Source organism: Citrus sinensis, chromosome 9, assembly GCF_022201045.2.
Source record: "Citrus sinensis cultivar Valencia sweet orange chromosome 9, DVS_A1.0, whole genome shotgun sequence".
NCBI lineage: Eukaryota > Viridiplantae > Streptophyta > Magnoliopsida > Sapindales > Rutaceae > Citrus > Citrus sinensis.
The window spans coordinates 1,242,660-1,261,001 of NC_068564.1; the positions used below are offsets into that span (position 1 = coordinate 1,242,660).

General features: G+C 34.5%; 2 protein-coding genes across 2 annotated transcripts; one reads left to right on the forward strand and one right to left on the reverse strand.

The window, feature by feature from the left end:
- Window positions 1-6,319: 6,319 nt before the first annotated feature.
- LOC102607313 (abscisic acid receptor PYL8) lies at window positions 6,320-8,934 on the forward strand. Its single transcript, XM_006490493.4, has 3 exons — window positions 6,320-6,716; window positions 7,456-7,671; window positions 8,131-8,934. The coding sequence occupies exons 1-3, from the start codon at window positions 6,582-6,584 to the stop codon at window positions 8,347-8,349; spliced, it is 570 nt and encodes a 189-aa protein (XP_006490556.1). The 5' UTR covers window positions 6,320-6,581; the 3' UTR covers window positions 8,350-8,934.
- A 257-nt stretch (window positions 8,935-9,191) lies between these two features.
- Window positions 9,192-17,991, reverse strand: LOC102607606 (ATP-dependent zinc metalloprotease FTSH 11, chloroplastic/mitochondrial). Its single transcript, XM_006490494.4, has 17 exons — window positions 17,053-17,991; window positions 16,581-16,734; window positions 16,170-16,262; window positions 15,877-15,962; window positions 15,584-15,707; window positions 14,983-15,102; window positions 14,807-14,857; window positions 14,177-14,238; window positions 14,021-14,078; window positions 12,989-13,114; window positions 12,841-12,921; window positions 11,719-11,848; window positions 11,425-11,573; window positions 10,553-10,834; window positions 10,157-10,246; window positions 10,020-10,073; window positions 9,192-9,665 (listed from the first exon to the last, which is right to left on the reverse strand). Exons 1-17 carry the CDS (start codon window positions 17,649-17,651, stop codon window positions 9,516-9,518), a joined length of 2,409 nt encoding a protein of 802 aa, XP_006490557.1. The 5' UTR covers window positions 17,652-17,991; the 3' UTR covers window positions 9,192-9,515.
- Between the last annotated feature and the right edge of the window lie 351 nt (window positions 17,992-18,342).

An 18,342-nucleotide genomic window follows, 5' to 3' on the forward strand; every position in this document is an offset into this window, starting at 1 on the left:
GTTTTGAAAAATATTGCGTAATGCAGACGTGCTGAGACCTTTCGAAACTTGAAAGGGCTCAAATCAATAACCGATGGAATTATTTGCCGACTACACAAAGTACATCAATATATATATATATATTCATTTATATACAACTACTACAGATTCTGATGCACAATGCTTGCTATTAACTTGCCTTTGTAGACTTTTTAATTTGAAAGTTGAAACAGAAACCCATTATTTATTTGAAATGATTAGGGTGTTTCACATCAGTTTCACACAAAAACAATGACGGAAGTGGATAAGTTAGCAATCAGACCAAATAAGTCAAACCTGTGTACTTTCAATTTTGCCCATTGAAATTTGGTCATTTTAGATTTAGGCTTAGTATTATTATAATTAGGTTTAGTTTAGACGAGACTGAAACCAAATGACTTATTTAAAAAAAAAAAAAACGATTGATTGATCGAAGCAAAAACGTGAGAATTTTAAATATAAAAAACCTTCATTGATTACTGATATGGGATATATTATTATTGATTGAATTAAAAATATGATCGGACTTACATAGTTTATATATATATATATTACCAACCAATTATATATATCATGCCACATACATTTGTATATGATTGTTTGAACAAATATTTGTAGTTCTTATAATTATCCATCTAATTAGTTAAATCAAATTGATTGATTGCAAATTTGCAATAGAAACGAGGAGAGTTAAATATGTTGAATCTTAATTCTGATATCATATTAACTAATGATTTAATTGTCACATTGTTGAACATGTCGATTTTAAGATTTTTTTTTTTAAAGACAAAAATCCATTGAAATTTTCAGTTGCCACTCTTTATTCTTTATTAAATTAGAAATGATATAGCCACAGACTCTTTTACAAATTGATGTGGTATTAATTAATTGGTTGAATTAAATATTTCTTGACCCGCATGATTTATTTCTATTATTTTATATTTTCATTCAACCAATGAATTAATGCAACATCAGTTTGTACAAAGTAAGTTTGCACAAAAATTTGTAGTTGTATCATCACTCTTATTAAATTGGCTTTCAGATGTATAATTGAACAAATCAAATGCTAATTCAATGTCACATTACCAGTCACAGTACATATATGGAACCATAATCCATACAGTGTCGTTTTGTCGGCAATCATATGTTGCAAATTTTTATATCTCTAGTGTATTGATTCCTTGTCAAAATGATTGAGGTAAATGAAACACATCTAAACAAATATTGCGGCAACTAGTTAGAGTTTTTGATATCTAATTCTCTCTCTCTCTCTCACACACACACACTATTCCATTGTATTTATTATTGTATAAATAGACAAAAAAATTTTATAGAGGGATGACAAAAAAATTCCTAGTGATCAAAATATTGAATATTCCTAGAAGCTATACATAATGAGATATTTTCCTATTCAAAAACCCTCGTCGGACATGAACGAAAAGAAGTGCCAGTTCTTATTAAAAAAAATAGATAAATAAAAACTGAATTTTGAGAACATGAACAAGTTACATATTTTTTGTCATAATATCAATTTCATGACATAATCATTGGTAACCGTTTTTATTTTATTAGGAACCATGTGATGAAATGCATGAACTTAATTTAAAGACTGCGTACCATATTGCATGAATTTGTCGTGTTTTAATAATTTTTGTAGTTTTTTTCTTAATTTATTACTGAATTTCAATTTCTCACACACACACAGATACAGTTATTCTTTCATGCGAACGCTCTCATTTTTTTTTTCATACGGAACGTTGCTAAGCTATATAATTTTATTAAAGTAAGTGCAGACATGTTATTAAACCATATGCCTTCCGAGTGAGTTGATTGCTGATGCTTTTAAATCGTATGATTTAATAGAATGTCTGCATAAAAAAAATGAAGGCGCTCACATATGAATAATTTTCTCTTTTTACAAAGTAATAATTATTTACAACATAAATGATCATAAGGAAAAACAAATCTTGAGCCCAAAATTTGTTCAAATAATCGCGTAGATTCTCATAATTTAATTCATAAGTGGCTCTCAACAAGTTTCTAATTTTCCTTTTTGTCAGTTTGTGCCAATCTTTTGCTAAGTTATAAGATTTATAACAACCAAACTATTATTAACAAAAGGGCTTCAGCCTATCTGAATTAAATTCAGGTATCAAGCTTTATATTCGTAGCCCAATAACTATTTTCATAGATATTTTGTAATATCCTCTTAACAACTATTACTAATATCTTCTCGTACTCATTACGTCCTAGGATTGCTTGACAAATGGCGTTCAGAATTTGCAAAAGCCTTTAATAGCCGACGCAAATTAACAACGCTCGCTGGTTACAAGCTTAAGATATGTGTCCGCATGCATGATTCTCAACGTGTTCTCATATGTGTAGGTTCTGAAACTTTCACCAAAATATAAAATTTCAAAACTAAATTTACCAATCTGTAATATCAGTAGCTATAAAATAAATATCTCGAATCGCTAGACTTAATTTATTTGTTTTATCTTTTTTATTTCGTTTTTAGAACATGCTTGACAAATATTGATCGTGCTTTGTTATACAATTTATTCATTCCGTATAGGTTTTGGATTATATGTTTGAATGCACAATTCCGAACATCTTCTTGTATCCGTACTTAGTGCAAAGCTTTCGGTAAGATATAACATTCCAATACCAACGAAACATAATGTTAAAACTAACTTATTTATTTTGTGATTTTTTTTTCTTTGGTATATTAAACCATATACCATTGGACCATGACTAATTCACGTAAGAGAGATTGTAATATCTCTTTAAATAATTAATTAGTTAATTTATTTTAAATTAATTAAATGAAAAGATATATCTACTCTAAAAGGTATCTTTATGTGAAGAGTTGTATTAATTATGAATAGATGTATTTTTTCATTAAAAGGTTGTGTCACTTGTGTGTAGACAAGTCTCTTCATGAATGGATACTTTATTTTCTATAAATACTCCACCTTATTATAGGTTCAAAACATGTTCTAGAATACAATTTTATTGCTAGAGATTGTATTCAAAGTTTGTTGTATCTTGGTGGTAATTTACCATTCAACTCCATAGCAAACCAAGTGTGGTGAGGACAAATAAAATCTTAAAGGAAAGTGTCTACACATGCCTCAAACCTATCTATTTGTTTTTCTTTGTTTGCTTCTATATTCTTAAAAAAAAAAAAACTCATACAATCTTCCGTGGTAGTATAATAAAATAAATAAAACCTTAAAGGAAAGTGTTTATGCACTCCTCAAAGCTATCTATTTGCTTTTGTTTTTTTGCTTTTAGATTCTTAAAAAAAACTCCAACAATTCAGATTCGAGCCTAGTAAGAACTGCATTCCCAAGTCTTGAACCGAGAATCTTGATTAAAATATAATAGTTTCATTCTAGCTAATCTATGCGTTTGTTGATATTTTGCGATTCTTATTTATTTCATATAATTTGAAGATTAATGTGTTTCTTTTTAAAGCGAGTCCTCGCTAGATATGGCCAACGGGCCGTGTCATGCCGGCCTAAACCCATCAAAGGAAGTTCACGCGTGCTTGTGCTCGTGCCGTGTCGTGCCCACTATACGTTTCGTGTCATACCATGCCGTGCCCATTATGCGTTTCGTGCCGTGCCTAGGAAAAAAAGTTCACTAACCTTTTTTCCTTTTTTATTTTTTTAAGAGCGCATGCCAAGTTGCTATCTTATTTTTTTTCTTTTGGATTCATGTGCTTTTATTCAAATTTAATAGATTAAAAAATTCAAAACTCAAGTCCATATTCAATAATGATAAATTAATAATAATAAGAGAATGTAATATTAGTTGTTAAGTTTGACTCTATGGTATTATAATTCTTTTTTAGTACTTTATAACAACAACAATAATAAATTTTTTTAGGGTTGACTTCATTGTTAACTTGGAATTACGTGGAGTCATACATCATAGTTTATAATAATATTAATACATATTTATAAAATCATGATATCAATTATTTATTTAATAAATTATAAACATAAATCAATTATAATTTTTTTGAAACTAAGAATTAAATAAATTTAAAAAACTTGAGCTAATAAAATATATTAAAAGATTCAATTTCAAGTTATTTATAAATTATAAATAATAAAATCATAAAATTTTAAGTTTACTTTCATTAAAAAATAAAACGTGATTTTTTGCGTGCCGTGATTTGACAATCTCTAATCGTGTCGTGCTTTTAAGACTCACATGCCTAAAATTTAAATCCGACATGACCCACGTAAGTATCGTGCCATACCTCGTGTTCTACTAAAACGTGTTCATATCGTGTCGTGTCGTGCCGTACTGTATGAACACGTGCCGTATCTATATCATGACTCTTACCGTCTGGCCTATTGGCCGCCTCTAGTCCTCGCCCCCGTTTAAAAAGGGGAGGGAAAAAAAGAAAAAAAAGCGAGCCCTCTCGCAACGCAATCACGTGCGTCTACCCTCCCAAGCACGCATACGCAGCACACAAAACTTCAAACCAAAAGAAAAACAATGGAAAAAATCCGCGACAGTTGACACTCTCCCCCACGGCGCGTGAATCAAACTCTCGAATCTTTGTTGAAAAACATGCTTTCCTTAAACCATAGAAGGTAAGGCTGCGCCTGCGCCTTGCGCCCTATCCACAACCAAATTGTACGTATTTTACTTGCAAAAGCACTTTTTGCTTTTTGCAACTGAAAGTAATTGGACTGTGCTTCGCACGGCCCTTTACTAGCGCGTAGAGGTAACTTTTCCTTGAACCGGGTGGGGTCACGTGCGTGATGAAATAAATGCCAAATAAAAATTAGAAATAAAATATTCGAGAAGCCTGGGATTAGCTTAGTGGGAAAACTGGTAATACGACAAATGTGTGGCCCACACTTTTTTGTTTGTTTATAAAGATAGTTTGCTTGGCCAAATTTATTTTTTTATTTTTTATGGTAACATCTAAGACGCCATTTTTCTTTTTCACAAAATTTCAGATTAAAAATAATTTTTTTCCACGTTTATGTACTCGGGGTTCAATTCAAAATTTATTGTGCGGTTGTACCATTCTAAGATATTTTAGAGACTAAGCTAATATTAGTAAGATTTAACTACTATGCAATTATGGTATCATATCATAATTATACCTAGTTATTAAATTTATCTGCATACATGTATCATAATTAAATTCAATGACTAGGTACAATTATAGTATAGTACTACAGTTGCACCATAATTAGACCCTTATTAATAATATTGAATTTTTATTAAGAAGAAAACTCGTAAGAATTAATAAAAATTTTATCAAAATAATTATAGAAGTTTGAATTTAATTTTTTTCTTCTTCCTCTCTTTTATAGGATTCGAATTTTAGTCTTTTGAAATAGCGATTATATAATTAAACTTTCAGAAAAAACCTGTGGTACCGTGCCATAGTTGCATCCAGCCGTTAGATGTTAGTGGACTCCACTTATTTTAATGCATCAAACGATTGAATATAATTATGATACGGTACTACAGTTACACCATAACCAGACCCAGACTTTCGATGAAAGTCTTAATATCATCAAAACAATATAAACCCAATAATCGAACTGAATTTTTGTAAAAAAAAAAAAAAGTAAAATTTAATTAATCCCAGAAAGTAAGGATTAATGTCTCATAGGATACATACAAATAATATAATACGAAACAATTAAAGTCTTTCACGCTTTGAGTGGACGAAAGGTGAAGGCCTGGAAGTGACAACTTGTACAATCAAAATTCAAGATTTTGAAAAGCGGTATCATACAAAAAGCATGCTTTTATTTCTTGATTTTTCATTCGTCAGTTGGCGGAACAAAAGAATTAAGGAGAAAGAAAATAAAGAAAAAGATAAAAAGAAGTACAATGATTCTTAACACCACTTAAATGTCCATTAAAACCATACTTGATATTTGACCTATCATTATTAATAGTTAAGTTAAAACACTAAATTTTGGAAAAGTTGCGGTGATTTTTTTTTTTATTCTTTAATGGATATATTGTTATTCTTTACTTTATTTTTTTAAAAATAAAATAAAACACTGTATCTAGTTTTTTTTTAAATTTTAGAAATCAACAACAAAAAACAAAAAAGTGAACACGGTTACAATTAAGTCAAACGTACTGCAGCTATAACTAACACAAGGGCATTTTCGTCAGAGGAAACAAAATGGTCAGGAAAAGACAAATCCGATGGCACATCCATAATTATTCGGAACGCCAAGGGTATTTTCCAAGCCAACAAGATTACAAATTAGAAATGGTTATTTATAAGCAATGATATTTGTAGTTGTTGTTACTTCTTGTTATAGGTTAATATTTTTATTTTCAGGTGATGAGTTGAGAGTGCTGATAGAATAAAAGAGAAGCCACTTTCTTCATCTTCATCTTCATCTTCATCTTCTTCTTCTTCTTACTTCTTCAGCAGCTTCATATATATGTGGGTTTGAGTTGAAAAAGAAAAAAGAGTGAAGAAAAATTCAGTCTTGAGGCTTTGTGGGAAAAAAAGAAGAAGAAGAAGCTTTGTTTAGTTAAGGGCTTGTGTGACAAAAATGAATCGGAATAGCAATGGAGGCATTAATGGAGGAGCTGAAAGTGAGCACATAAGAAGACATCATATACATGATGTAGCTGATCATCAGTGTAGCTCCGTTCTCAAGAAGCACATCAGAGCTCCCGTTCATCTTGTAATGATTCTTATAATTTTACATATTGTTATGCTTCTTCAAGTTTTTATTTTTGTTTTTTTCATTTTTTTTTTATTTTTGTGTGATCGGTGGATTGGATTTAGAGCTGTGATGCTTGTGAGTTTTGCAGAAATGGGTTCTTGGAATCTGGGTTGCGGGGTTTTGAATGTGAGATTGAAGGGGATTTGGATTTGTGGTTTCTATTAATTTTTTGTTGATTGTTATTGGATGTTTGACTTGTTCTACGAGGGAGTAATCGATCTTGATCTGTGGGGTTCTTGAAGATATTTGTTTAGTGGTTAGATGTGAATCAATTTTCTTTTGTTTAGATATTTTTGTGGAAGCTGTGATAAGTATGATACGTTCTGACTTCTGATTTTAAGCTAAGTGGGTATGATTTATCCATTGTTTAGGTTCTGAGAAAATGTGTGAAAAGAATAAGGAAAACAGATTATCATTTTGTATTTAAGTTTCTTGCCTTGGGGTCTTAGAGTCGATGTAGCATATGGCCCAAAATTTTTGCTTTCATTTATTTGCTTTGTGTTTTTTCACCTAACAAATGCATGGTTGTTATTAGAGATGCCATATTGATAAAGAATATACCTTAAAGATGGATTTATAGTTAAGTGATTTCTAAAAGTTATAGTATTGCAAAACTTGAATGCTACAGTGGGCATTCTATAGGTTGCTGCATAAATTCAACTTTTTATGCTTGCTGAATTTCGGATTCTTTGTATAGGTTTGGTCTTTGGTGAGGAGATTCGATCAACCCCAGAAGTACAAGCCTTTCGTTAGCAGATGTGTGGCACAGGGGAATCTAGAGATTGGGAGTCTTAGAGAAGTTGATGTTAAGTCTGGCCTTCCGGCTACTACAAGCACTGAAAGACTGGAACTTCTTGATGATGAGGAACATGTTCTTAGAGTCAGGATCATTGGTGGGGATCACAGACTCAAGGTATAGAATCATTTCTTTTCCTCTGATTTAACTCATTGTTGTTGTTCTTCTATTCCTCATTCAGGAACATTCTACACGATTCCAACTTTAATCACTTAATGTTTTTCCTACAGTACAAGTGCTCTGTCTTGCAAAATAGCTTTTAATTTTTACATCTTTTGTCTTGTAATAAGCAGTTACGTGAGCTCATTTAGACTATTAGAACTTGCAAATCCCCAAGCATGAAAGATAAGAATTTGTGCTTGTCATTCAACCTTGGTAAGCTGGGTGGCCGTTCAACCAATTTATAACATTCTTGTCAAACTGTTGATATGCTTTCTTTAGCAGCTTTAGTTCACAATATTGACTTAACCTGAACCCTAAAAATTTTAATACTAATGGTAAATTTACAGCTTAGATCTGGGTTTGCTTTTTGATTGCTAATATTGTGGTTCTGTTGTGACTTTCTTTTCTTCTCAGAACTACTCTTCAATCATTTCCCTCCATTCAGAGATCATTGATGGAAGAATGGGGACCTTGGTGCTGGAGTCCTTTGTGGTGGACGTTCCTGAAGGAAACACCAAGGATGAGACATGCTACTTCGTCGAAGCTTTGATCAAATGCAATCTCAAGTCACTTGCTGATATCTCAGAGCGGCATGCATTGCTGGATCGCACGGAGCCCATTGATCGGACATGAAACTCAGGTCAGGGATCTACGATGGAGGACTACATTTGCCATGGATGAAGCTTTCGAGGCTTTTGTATCTTGAGGGCTTTGGGGACAGACTGGCAGTAGTACCTGTGTCATCTTCCAGACGCTCCCATTTTCCTTTCATTTGTTATGTTTTGTTCTGTCATGGTTTTGAATATGTTCTGTGTTCTCAAGTAGGTCAAGAACCACAGCTCTTGTAGAAAGTTTCTCTTGTCGTGAATCAAAAGGTGGAAAAGGAATGAGACTATGTTCTCATTCTCTGTTGTTTCAAGAGTTCTGCCCGCATGATGATGGGCTTGTGAGTGTACATAAATTGTGCTGCAGAGAGTTATAGGTTCCTGTATATTTGGCTTTCATGTCGTAGCTTCTAGTTGCAGTTAATGGAAGTTCGGTTGAGGTTGAAACCACAGGCTATTTATGTTTTTAGTTAGAGACTCTTGTAATAGCATTTTTCTGTTCATACTTAAATAGTTGAATAATCTTTCATCTGTTGACATCCACTTCTGTAATATTTAATAACCAATTATGTAAATCTGAATTCAAATAAATTAAAGTTCGCATTAGAAGAGAGAGATTGCGCTCGGCAATACATTAATGAAGAGGTGCACTTATTTTGCACATCTCATATGCTGCTCTCAGGCATTCTCATACTGAGGCTGCTTTAAATCTCCTGTCCTTTTGGTTTTTATCTTGGTGAAAATTTTTGCAGATACAACAGAACTTAACAAATAGCAATCATGCCATATGAAAAAAGGTTGGATCCTGTGGAATATGCCAAAATCATCGAAACAGATAGCACGGTGAATATAGTACTGGAAGCAAGAAACTTAAAAAGTGTGTATAATCTTGAATACTTTGTAATCCAAAATTTCACCCATAAAGGGGTAAGTTTCTAGTAATACATGATTTCACAAATAACGCATGGGTTTCTGCCTTTCTTAGTTGGTTGTTAGAGCAGGGGAGTTAGTTGCTTCCCAGACATGCAGCTCTGCGTAGCCTTATAAATAGATTTCCTATGACACCATCTCCTACCGAGGAAAATAATAAGGGATGAAAAGTTGGCAAGAATTGTACAAATAAATCAGCAGTATTGCTTTTAATACACTGTACAGAGCTCCCCCAAGAGCTGTGGAAGCTGAAAACCCAAATTTTCATGCCAATACAAGATCTTCTTCTAGTTCTTCCTGTTGCTCAGGTAGCTGTCCTTCTCGATAAGGAAGAAGAATACGTTTTATTTCTTCTGCACTGAGTGTCTCGTACTCTAACAGAGCATTTGCTAGTGCGTGTAATTGCTTCTCATGCTGAAAAAAGTCAACAAAATTTGATGTTATCCACCAAGATAATAACTTGCAAGATTCAGTAACAGGCAGCATAGAACTACTAATCAACAAAAGAAAACAGGTTTATGAGAAGTCCAGTCCTTTGTTCTTTCAGTAGACTATTAGTTGAAAAGCCAGCTTGCTGATTTTGCAAGCAACTCTCTCACTAAAAATCCAAGGGAAGGCACAATGGATATTTTACTAGCAGTTTTGACCAGCTTTCCAGTTCAAAGTCCATCAACCATAAGTTGGGTAAATTTCTTTGTGGGGGGGGGGGGGGAGGGTTTCTCCTTTACAAACATGTTCATGAACATATGAGATTAACTGTTAACAAACCTTTTTTAATAGGGCTTTTACACGATCATATGCTTCTCTAAGGAGTTTCACCACCTGCAGAAACAATCAAAATGATTAAGACCCAAAATAATTAACTGTAGTTTGAAAATAACCACATCCAAGTTCCAAAATCATACTTCAGCATCAATACGTGATTGCATTTCTGAACTTGGTCGGTCCTTGATATGAACTGGTCCAATTGCATCACTCATCCCACAATTTGATACCTAACAGGAGAAACGATGCCATTGCATCAGCAATTTTAATCAAATAAACTAGTTCAATGTTCTTTAGACGTTTTGGTGAATGTTCCTGAAATCTGTAAACATTGGAGAGTATACAGTAAACTACACATGTAGATATTCAGAACCCAAATGTTTGCACATGCAGATATTAAGAACCCAAATGTTTGGCAAATTTTGATTTCACAAAGAAATGACAGTACTAATTATAGTGTATTTTATATCCCATAAAACATGGACAGAAGTAGACCATAGTTCCTAGCTAATATGGAAGAGTAAATTAAAATATACCATGTAATGGGCAAGCTCTGTAGCCGAATGGAGATCACTACTTGCTCCTGTTGTGATATGGTCCCGACCAAATATGAGCTCCTCTGCAACCCTTCCACCCATACAAACATCAAGACGAGCTAATAACTGCTTCTGGCTAACTGATGTCTCATCACTAGAAGGAAGCTGGGTAACCATTCCTAATGCAGATCCACGGGGCATAATTGTTGCCTTGTGAATTGGATGGGCACCCTCCGTGTTAAAAGCAACAATTGCATGACCGCTCTCATGATATGCAGTGAGCTGAAATAGCAAGTTGTAAGGGTCTCAGCCAAACAACAATATCCATTTTTAGAAACATAGTAAATGGTTTTTACACAACCAAAAGCTGAAAGCCTGAAAGTCCACAGACATTTCAATGCATTAAGCCAGTAAGTTATTCCAGAATTAGTCAGAAAATGAAGTACAATATCCACAGGCTAATTTTGATGAGCTTGGTGATGTGATTTCATGATGCCAGTATCATATTTGACCAAACTTCAGTCACAAATTTAGATGGCAGGATCCAAGAGTAAACATGTCCAGCTGGAAGCCTGGAAGTGCAAGGGGACCATACAACACAGCAACCATACTCCACCCCACTTACCTAATCCCTCCAAAATCCTAACATTCAGAACTAAAAAGCAAGAGAGAATTTATGGCTTAATCCAAACAATTGAATATATGAAATCATGTGGATATAAAGCAACATGACAATTATAACACATTTTTCATTCCAGTGTGAAAGCAAATTGCATGTGACAAGTGCAAGTACATTTGAGGAATATATGAAACTAAGAAGTCTCCATTCTTCAACCTAAAACTCCAGATTTCCTCATGAATGATAAACATACCTTCTTTGACTCTTCTGATATGAACATTGTCTTCCGCTCAGTACCCATAAGTATCCTATCTTTAGCAAACTCCAACTCTGTGGCAGTCAACTTCTCCCCACCATCAACAGCAGCTTTAATGGCAGCAATATTTACCAAATTTGCAAGATCTGATAGGAAAAAAAGAAAAAAGAAAAAAGAAATGCGGGGAAGGTTCAGTGGAAGGAGATTTTCAAACTTTAGCAGAAATAAACATCTACTTGCTCTGTTTTCTTTAGAGAAAATGCTACTTTAGCTGAATGAAAACAAATTTACCTGCTCCATTGAACCCTGGCGTACCTCTGGCAATTGCTTTAACATCTACATCATCTGCCAAAGGTTTATCCTGAAGATAGAGCTCCAAAATTTCTTGTCTACCCCGCACATCGGGATTTGGAACAACAATCTAAAAGTAGGTTTTGTTAGACATCTCTCGCCAGTACCAGAAGTATTAGTACAAAAATCAGATCAACAACAATCAAGATGCATCTGTTGAGGACAAAAAAGTTGCTCACTTGACTGGAACAACTTAATGAGTCTCAAGTTGTGTTCATATCATAAATGTCCATATCCAAGGTTGAATATGTCCATATCACATGGTTGAATCTAATCCAAAGCTACAATGCCCCAAGAAAGTGTTTGACCCTAATTATGTAGCATGCTTCTTCAGAACTAGAAAACCATGTTTTGAATACTCTCATTACTGATTAGCCAGAAAAGAGGAATGACTTTCCTTTTAGAAACAACTCTTCTAAGAGATCCAATGACAGATGGGGAGGATAAGCCCTGGCACTTGAGAGACTAAAAAAGTCCAGTTACAGCTGCATCCTCAACACAACAGAAAATTTATTGAAGGTCTTAATAGACAGAATGAGTAGTAATGGACCAAGTTTCTAAAGACCATAGTTCCCCAAGAATTCAGAAAAGATATCTATGTATAGTTGAGAGATGGATTGATTCCTACTGAAAAACATTAGGAAATTCCAATAAAAGTTCAGGTATTGACCATGTGATACAAAAAGATATTATAGGTGTTCTTTTTGTTTGGGAATACAGGTGCTCTTTTTGTTTGGGAACTTGTTTATCTACCTATTTGTGTTGAATTATTGTTACTTTGGGTTTCTTTTCTTATTAGGAATTGGGCTTTCTTTGAATCCCTTCTCTCCATCCAACCTACATCCATTCCTGCTCCCCCCACCCAAAATTTTATCCTCTTTCTGGTCCTTGGAATCTCTCCCCTTCTCCTCATTTCCTCCTATCTGACCTGCATCACTATCATAACATCGATCTATATAACCCAAAAACCTTGAATAATTCCATCTTCAGTTTCTTCAAGAATTAGTAAAACACAATTCACTAAATCCAAAAATCCAATAAATATAGATAGAAGAAACTTACATGCCTGTCAAATCTACCAGGTCTTGTCAAAGCTGGATCAAGAATATCAGGCAAATTTGTTGCAGCCATCAAAATTATTCCCTGTGGGTAAGAATGTTAAAGAAATTCAAAAGTACATTAACAAACTCAGACAACTTAGCAAAATCACCTCATTCTGTTCAAAACCATCCATTTCGACAAGCAATTGATGTAATGTTTTCTTTGTGTGGCCCTCCCACTGTTTTCTTGTGGATCCAACAGCATCTATTTCATCGATGAAGATGATACAAGGAGCCTATGAAACATAAAAAATTAAAATCACACACACGGCACTAAGCAACAGCAAGCTTAACATCAACAAATGTTAGAAATTCAGAGTAAAATAAGATCATGATTAAGCCAGGGTAAATTTGGGGATTCAAATTTAAGCCAGCTGATAGATCAACTCCAACATCCTCAATCCTTTCTTTCTCTGAAATCTTATCCATTAAAAACAAATGAAAACATGAACTTACATGAGAGGCATAAGAATCAGTGTTTTATGTTTTACACACCATTTATTAAAATCTCATTATGCTTATTTTGAAGATAACACAAGAACACCTCCACCTCCACCCCCAACAACCAACACTGCCCCCCGCCCCCCACCACCTGTTCTTTCTCAGGAAAAGTTTTGAGATATATATATATATATAAAGTAGTTTTCTGGTCAGGGATTTTAAAGTGCGGGAAAGTCCGGGAAAGCTTTAAAACCGTACGGCTTTAAAGGCTTATAGTTTTAAGCCTTTACAACCATGCGGTTTTAAAGCTTTCCCACTCTTTAAAATTCCGGACTGGAACATTTCCCTCTCTCTCTCTCTCTCTCTCTCTATATATATATATATATGTGTGTGTGTGTGTGTGTGTGTGTGTGTGTGTGTGTGTGTATCGAAGCTTTCTGAGGCAAGAGCATTCAATATATCCCAATCGTCCCTAGTATCTATCTTTCTGCAAAATTTACACAATTCTCAAAAAAATAAAAAATAAAAATAAAATGACCAACAAAACATATTCAGCAGCAGGAATGGTAGAAAAAATCACATCAAGCATAAGTAGTTGACCAGAGAATTTCAAATCTTATTTATATTGTTTCCACCCATTTTTTTTCCTTTTCTTTTCAATCTTACTAAACTGCCAAAGCCAATGCTTCTTAACGACAAACCTTTTTTTTGGCCGCCTGGAATAAGGATCTTACACGCCTAGCACCAACCCCAACAAACCTTCCATACAAAACATAAAATATATTGGATTCTTAAATCGGCATAATATATCAACAACGATTAACAGCCTAAAAGATCTAAAGCAAGAAATGGCTTACATTTCCTCAAATTCAGATCCTGCTCGATAGAAAAATGGTACTCCAGCCTCTCCAGCAATAGCCTTCAAGGTTGAAAAATTATCAATATCATATCATAAGAAACTACTATCAAACCAGAAGCATTTATATGACAAACTGCAATATCTAAATGAATGCCAAAGGACCTGTTAGGGAAAAGAAAGATTTCCAAGGGAATTCAATAAAAAGGACTAAACACCCATCTTCACAAACTCAGAAGTATGAATTTCCAGTCTAATTTAAAATGTAAGGGCATTCACCAATTCTTTCTGTATACTTTATATTTCAATAGATACCAATTCATAGGTGTGGAAAAAATTGTCAATATCATTAAGTGTGCATCTACGTAGTTAAAACAGGAAGTAAATGTACCTTTGGTTAATAAAAAAAAAAAATTGGAACTAACATAAATTTTCCATACACTTCATACTAACTAGAGGAAGCCTTAAAATTCCCGAGTGTTCACTAGGGAGTTATCTCTAGGTAGTTTTTTTCCAAAGTACAGTGAACAGAGAACAGTTTATGCTTCCTTGTTCTAGCTAAGTTCAAGTCCTAAAAACACCTTGTCAGACATTAAACATCATCTACAGGAATAGAGAAAGTACTCCTTACCTTGGCCAACAGTGTTTTTCCTGTTCCAGGAGCTCCTGTCAAGAGAATTCCCTGCAAAGAAATACATAAGACAAATAATTTTAAGAGAAGTCCATCAAGTAGCAGGAGTAGAAAAGAGCATCTTGGTGCAAGAGACATATTTTCAGAAAACAAAGAAGATCACACAAATAACAAACCTTTGGCAACTTCCCGCCAAGGCGAGTGAACTTTGATGGGTTTTTTAAATACTCAACTACTTCTACAAGTTCTTGTTTTGCATCATCACAACCTTTGACATCCTTAAATGTTTTAACATTCTGCAAGAACACAATCGGTCAGGCAAAATGGCTGGATTCTTATATCATCTGTTATATCTCAAATACAAAATTGATCATATGACATACATAACTGTAGATTATCAGCATGTTCTGCTTGATACTCTAGGACTATTAATAATAATAGTCAAGTGAGATAAGATTCAAACAATAGTCTTGAGATGAAAATGAAAGCTTTCACCATGATATGGTTATCTTTGATTATTAAACTCTTTAAATTGAACATTTTAGTACTTACCATTAAAGAAATTTTGGTCCTCCAATAAATCCAAACCTAAATTATCTCATCTTCTTCCATCTTCCATCCGAGATATAAAAAATGGCAACCAATTCAAACCTAATCTATGTCCTCTACTATCTACCCACCCAAGAAAGACAAGAACAACCACTGAACATGCAAATGGTCAGAATAGACTTGAGGACGATCAGCATTGCTAGAAACAATACACAACTCTAATATTACCTTCTCTGGCATAACTTCTTTATTTAACTCCTTTGGGGCATAAGAAGAGCTCGACCCAACGCCTGAAGTTCCTATTCCACCCAGGCTTCCTATGTACTTCTGGAGAGCAGCAGCACCCATTAACCTAAAAATATATATCTTATTCAGTAGAGTAACAAATCAAATAGAAAACAAGCACTGACCACATATATTTCATATATGAGAGTAAGAGATTTTTAGTCCCTTGCATGTATTATTTACAAAATTTGAGACTTAATAATCAAGAAAAATTACACTAAATTAAAGACCCATACCATACTAATCCGACAGCAACAGTGAATAGGATAGTTGAGATAAGCTCTTGGGCAAATCGTGATTTGTTTGAGACTTTTGGATCAACCTAATAAAGGAAATGACATCAATCAGCATCTGAAAATTCAAAACATTCACAGACTGGGAGAATCAAACAGAGGAAGCCTTAAGGTAGAGAACAACAGTAATGATCTTACTTCCAATAACCATGGGTTTTGTAAAAATCATAGGGTAACAACTATATTTGTATCTCCCAGCACAGGCAACAAGACTGACTCTAGTACTGAAAAATTACCATGACCACATGCAATGGCTGTTTCTCAGATACGCCAGGGTTCAAGAATGGCTCATTGGTGTTCCTGGATGCACGATGCTGCAATTCTTGCAACTACAAGTAAATTTAAATTAGTTATTTATGTGAAACAATTTTTCAAAAATAATTATACGAAATCAAGAAGTCTGAAAGAAACAGATATAACAAATGAGGTAGAACTCATGAAAGGAATAGCAGTTGAAGGAAAGATTTAAAGAGAAGAAATTCAATACATATTACCAACTCTTTAGAAGCACCTAAAAGGGCATGTATAGAACTTAACAGAGTTAACCACTTCGAACAGGTAAATTTGCTTTTAAAATATAATGATGAATATATATGGAACAACACATCAACCATGAAAGCCAATGAAAGCAACTCATGATAGATTACCAATGCAGGAAGAGTGGTGGGCTTTCCAGACTGCTCATCAGGAAGATATTCGGTAATAGCATTAGTGGCCACAAGGGCTCGAAGATACTCAACAACGCCTCTACTGTCCACTTCATGGTCCCTTTGCTCAAACCGCTTGATAACTGCCTCAGGACTGAACAAAGAAAACAAGATAACTAATCCCATTAAGGCTGCCCATGAGAGTGTTTTTTAGTATTAAACAGGAATTCATTATAAGTGCTTCCAACAAAACACTTTATAGTGCTTACTTGAATAGGTATTTATCCAAAAAGCGCTTAATTAATTTTTTATTATTATTTTTTTTGGGTTTTTTTTTTGGGGGGGGGGGGGGGGGGGGGGATTAATCATGAAAAGCGCTATTGACTATAACAAAAATGAACAGTCGCACACACACAATTAAATACATTCATTACTTTCAAAACATCAACAAAAGGCCATGAATAGTACCCACCTCTGCTTATTGAGTTCAGATAACAAAGCAGTCTGCTTGGCGGGGTCTTTGGGGTTGGCATTAGCTTCAGCAATAAGCTGCTCAATGCGCTTCTCCTGGCGCCAAAAGGGCCACCAACTAAGCCAATCCCACGTCATCAATTTCTCTATCCCTCTACTCAACCTTGCCCAGACACCCATCAAAAAGACCATCAACGGAATCTTTTTACTATCCACAGCCGCCCCAGCCCCCTCCTGATTTTCAACCAATTTCTGATTATTCCCCAAATTATCCTCCCTATCATTCACCTCCTCAACAATCCTCACCACCTCACTCTTCTTCGAAACCTCAGACTCCGAAACTTCATCGGGGTTTGAATTATTAAGCAATTTAGAATCTTCGGAGTCGACGTTCTGCAATGCGCAAGGAATCAAGAGAGGGTCGTAGGAAAATCGCGAATTTGAGAAGGAGGATGAAGACCGAGGAGGAGGAGGAGGAGAGTGGTGACGTGGAGGGGAGATGGAATGGCGGAAACGGTATCGTTTTGAGGAGGAAGCGGTGGTGATGGTGAGTGAGAGTGATGGTTTGCAAAATAGAAAGGCTTGAAGAATGATTGCCATTGTTTGTGTTTATTCCTTTCTTGTTAGGGTTTTAGCAGTGTAAAGATTGAAAGCTCGCTCTCTCGTTTGTGCTCTTTATTTTCTATTTATTTTATTTTTATTTTTATTTTTATTTTTATTTTTATTTTTCTCAGAAGAGAAAAGAAGCGAAGCAGAGCGAAGCGAAGAGAGAGAGGAGAGCCACAGGATTGATGTGTGTGGGACTGGGAGTGTTAAGAAGATTAGACGGAGAAGAAGTGAGAGTGAAAATAAAAAACCTTATCCCCAATCGATTCAATTTGGCGCCGGCTCATGAGGTATGATTATGATTATCTAACATCCCCCTCCTCTCTCACTCACTCCCTCACTACCCGTTAAAATGAAAAATGAAAAATTAATAATTAATAATTTTTTTTAAAAAAGAAACAGTTATATAGTCCCCTCGACGACAACGTTTCAGGAATGCAGACCCAAGTAACAGGATAAACGGTACAGGTACTATTGAAAGTCCACAAATATACGAAAAAAAATGCTTGTATAATGGGGACTTGACTCCCCCGCATAATGGGTTTAGTTGACTCCTCTTATCGGGATAAAATTGATCTCCCTCTAATTTATAATGAGGATTGATATTCAATCCGCACTATAATATGATTATTCAGAAAAGTCTCGAGTAATTTCTAATTATAAATATCAATATGAATTGAGCTCT

What these genes read in the sequence shown, in the direction of transcription:
- LOC102607313 (XM_006490493.4), top strand. Translation starts at nt 6,582, where the DNA reads ATGAATCGGAATAGCAATGGAGGCATTAATGGAGGAGCTGAAAGTGAG. An exon ending in TCAGAGCTCCCGTTCATCTT is followed by an intron (nt 6,717 to 7,455) that starts GTAATGATTCTT and finishes TTCTTTGTATAG; the next exon opens with GTTTGGTCTTTGGTGAGGAG. An exon ending in GTGGGGATCACAGACTCAAG is followed by an intron (nt 7,672 to 8,130) that starts GTATAGAATCAT and finishes TTTTCTTCTCAG; the next exon opens with AACTACTCTTCAATCATTTC.
- LOC102607606 (XM_006490494.4), bottom strand. Translation starts at nt 17,651, where the DNA reads ATGGCAATCATTCTTCAAGCCTTTCTATTTTGCAAACCATCACTCTCA. An exon ending in AGCCATTGCATGTGGTCATG is followed by an intron (nt 15,963 to 16,169) that starts GTAATTTTTCAG and finishes TTCCTTTATTAG; the next exon opens with GTTGATCCAAAAGTCTCAAA. An exon ending in TAAAAGCCCTATTAAAAAAG is followed by an intron (nt 9,666 to 10,019) that starts GTTTGTTAACAG and finishes GACTTTTTTCAG; the next exon opens with CATGAGAAGCAATTACACGC.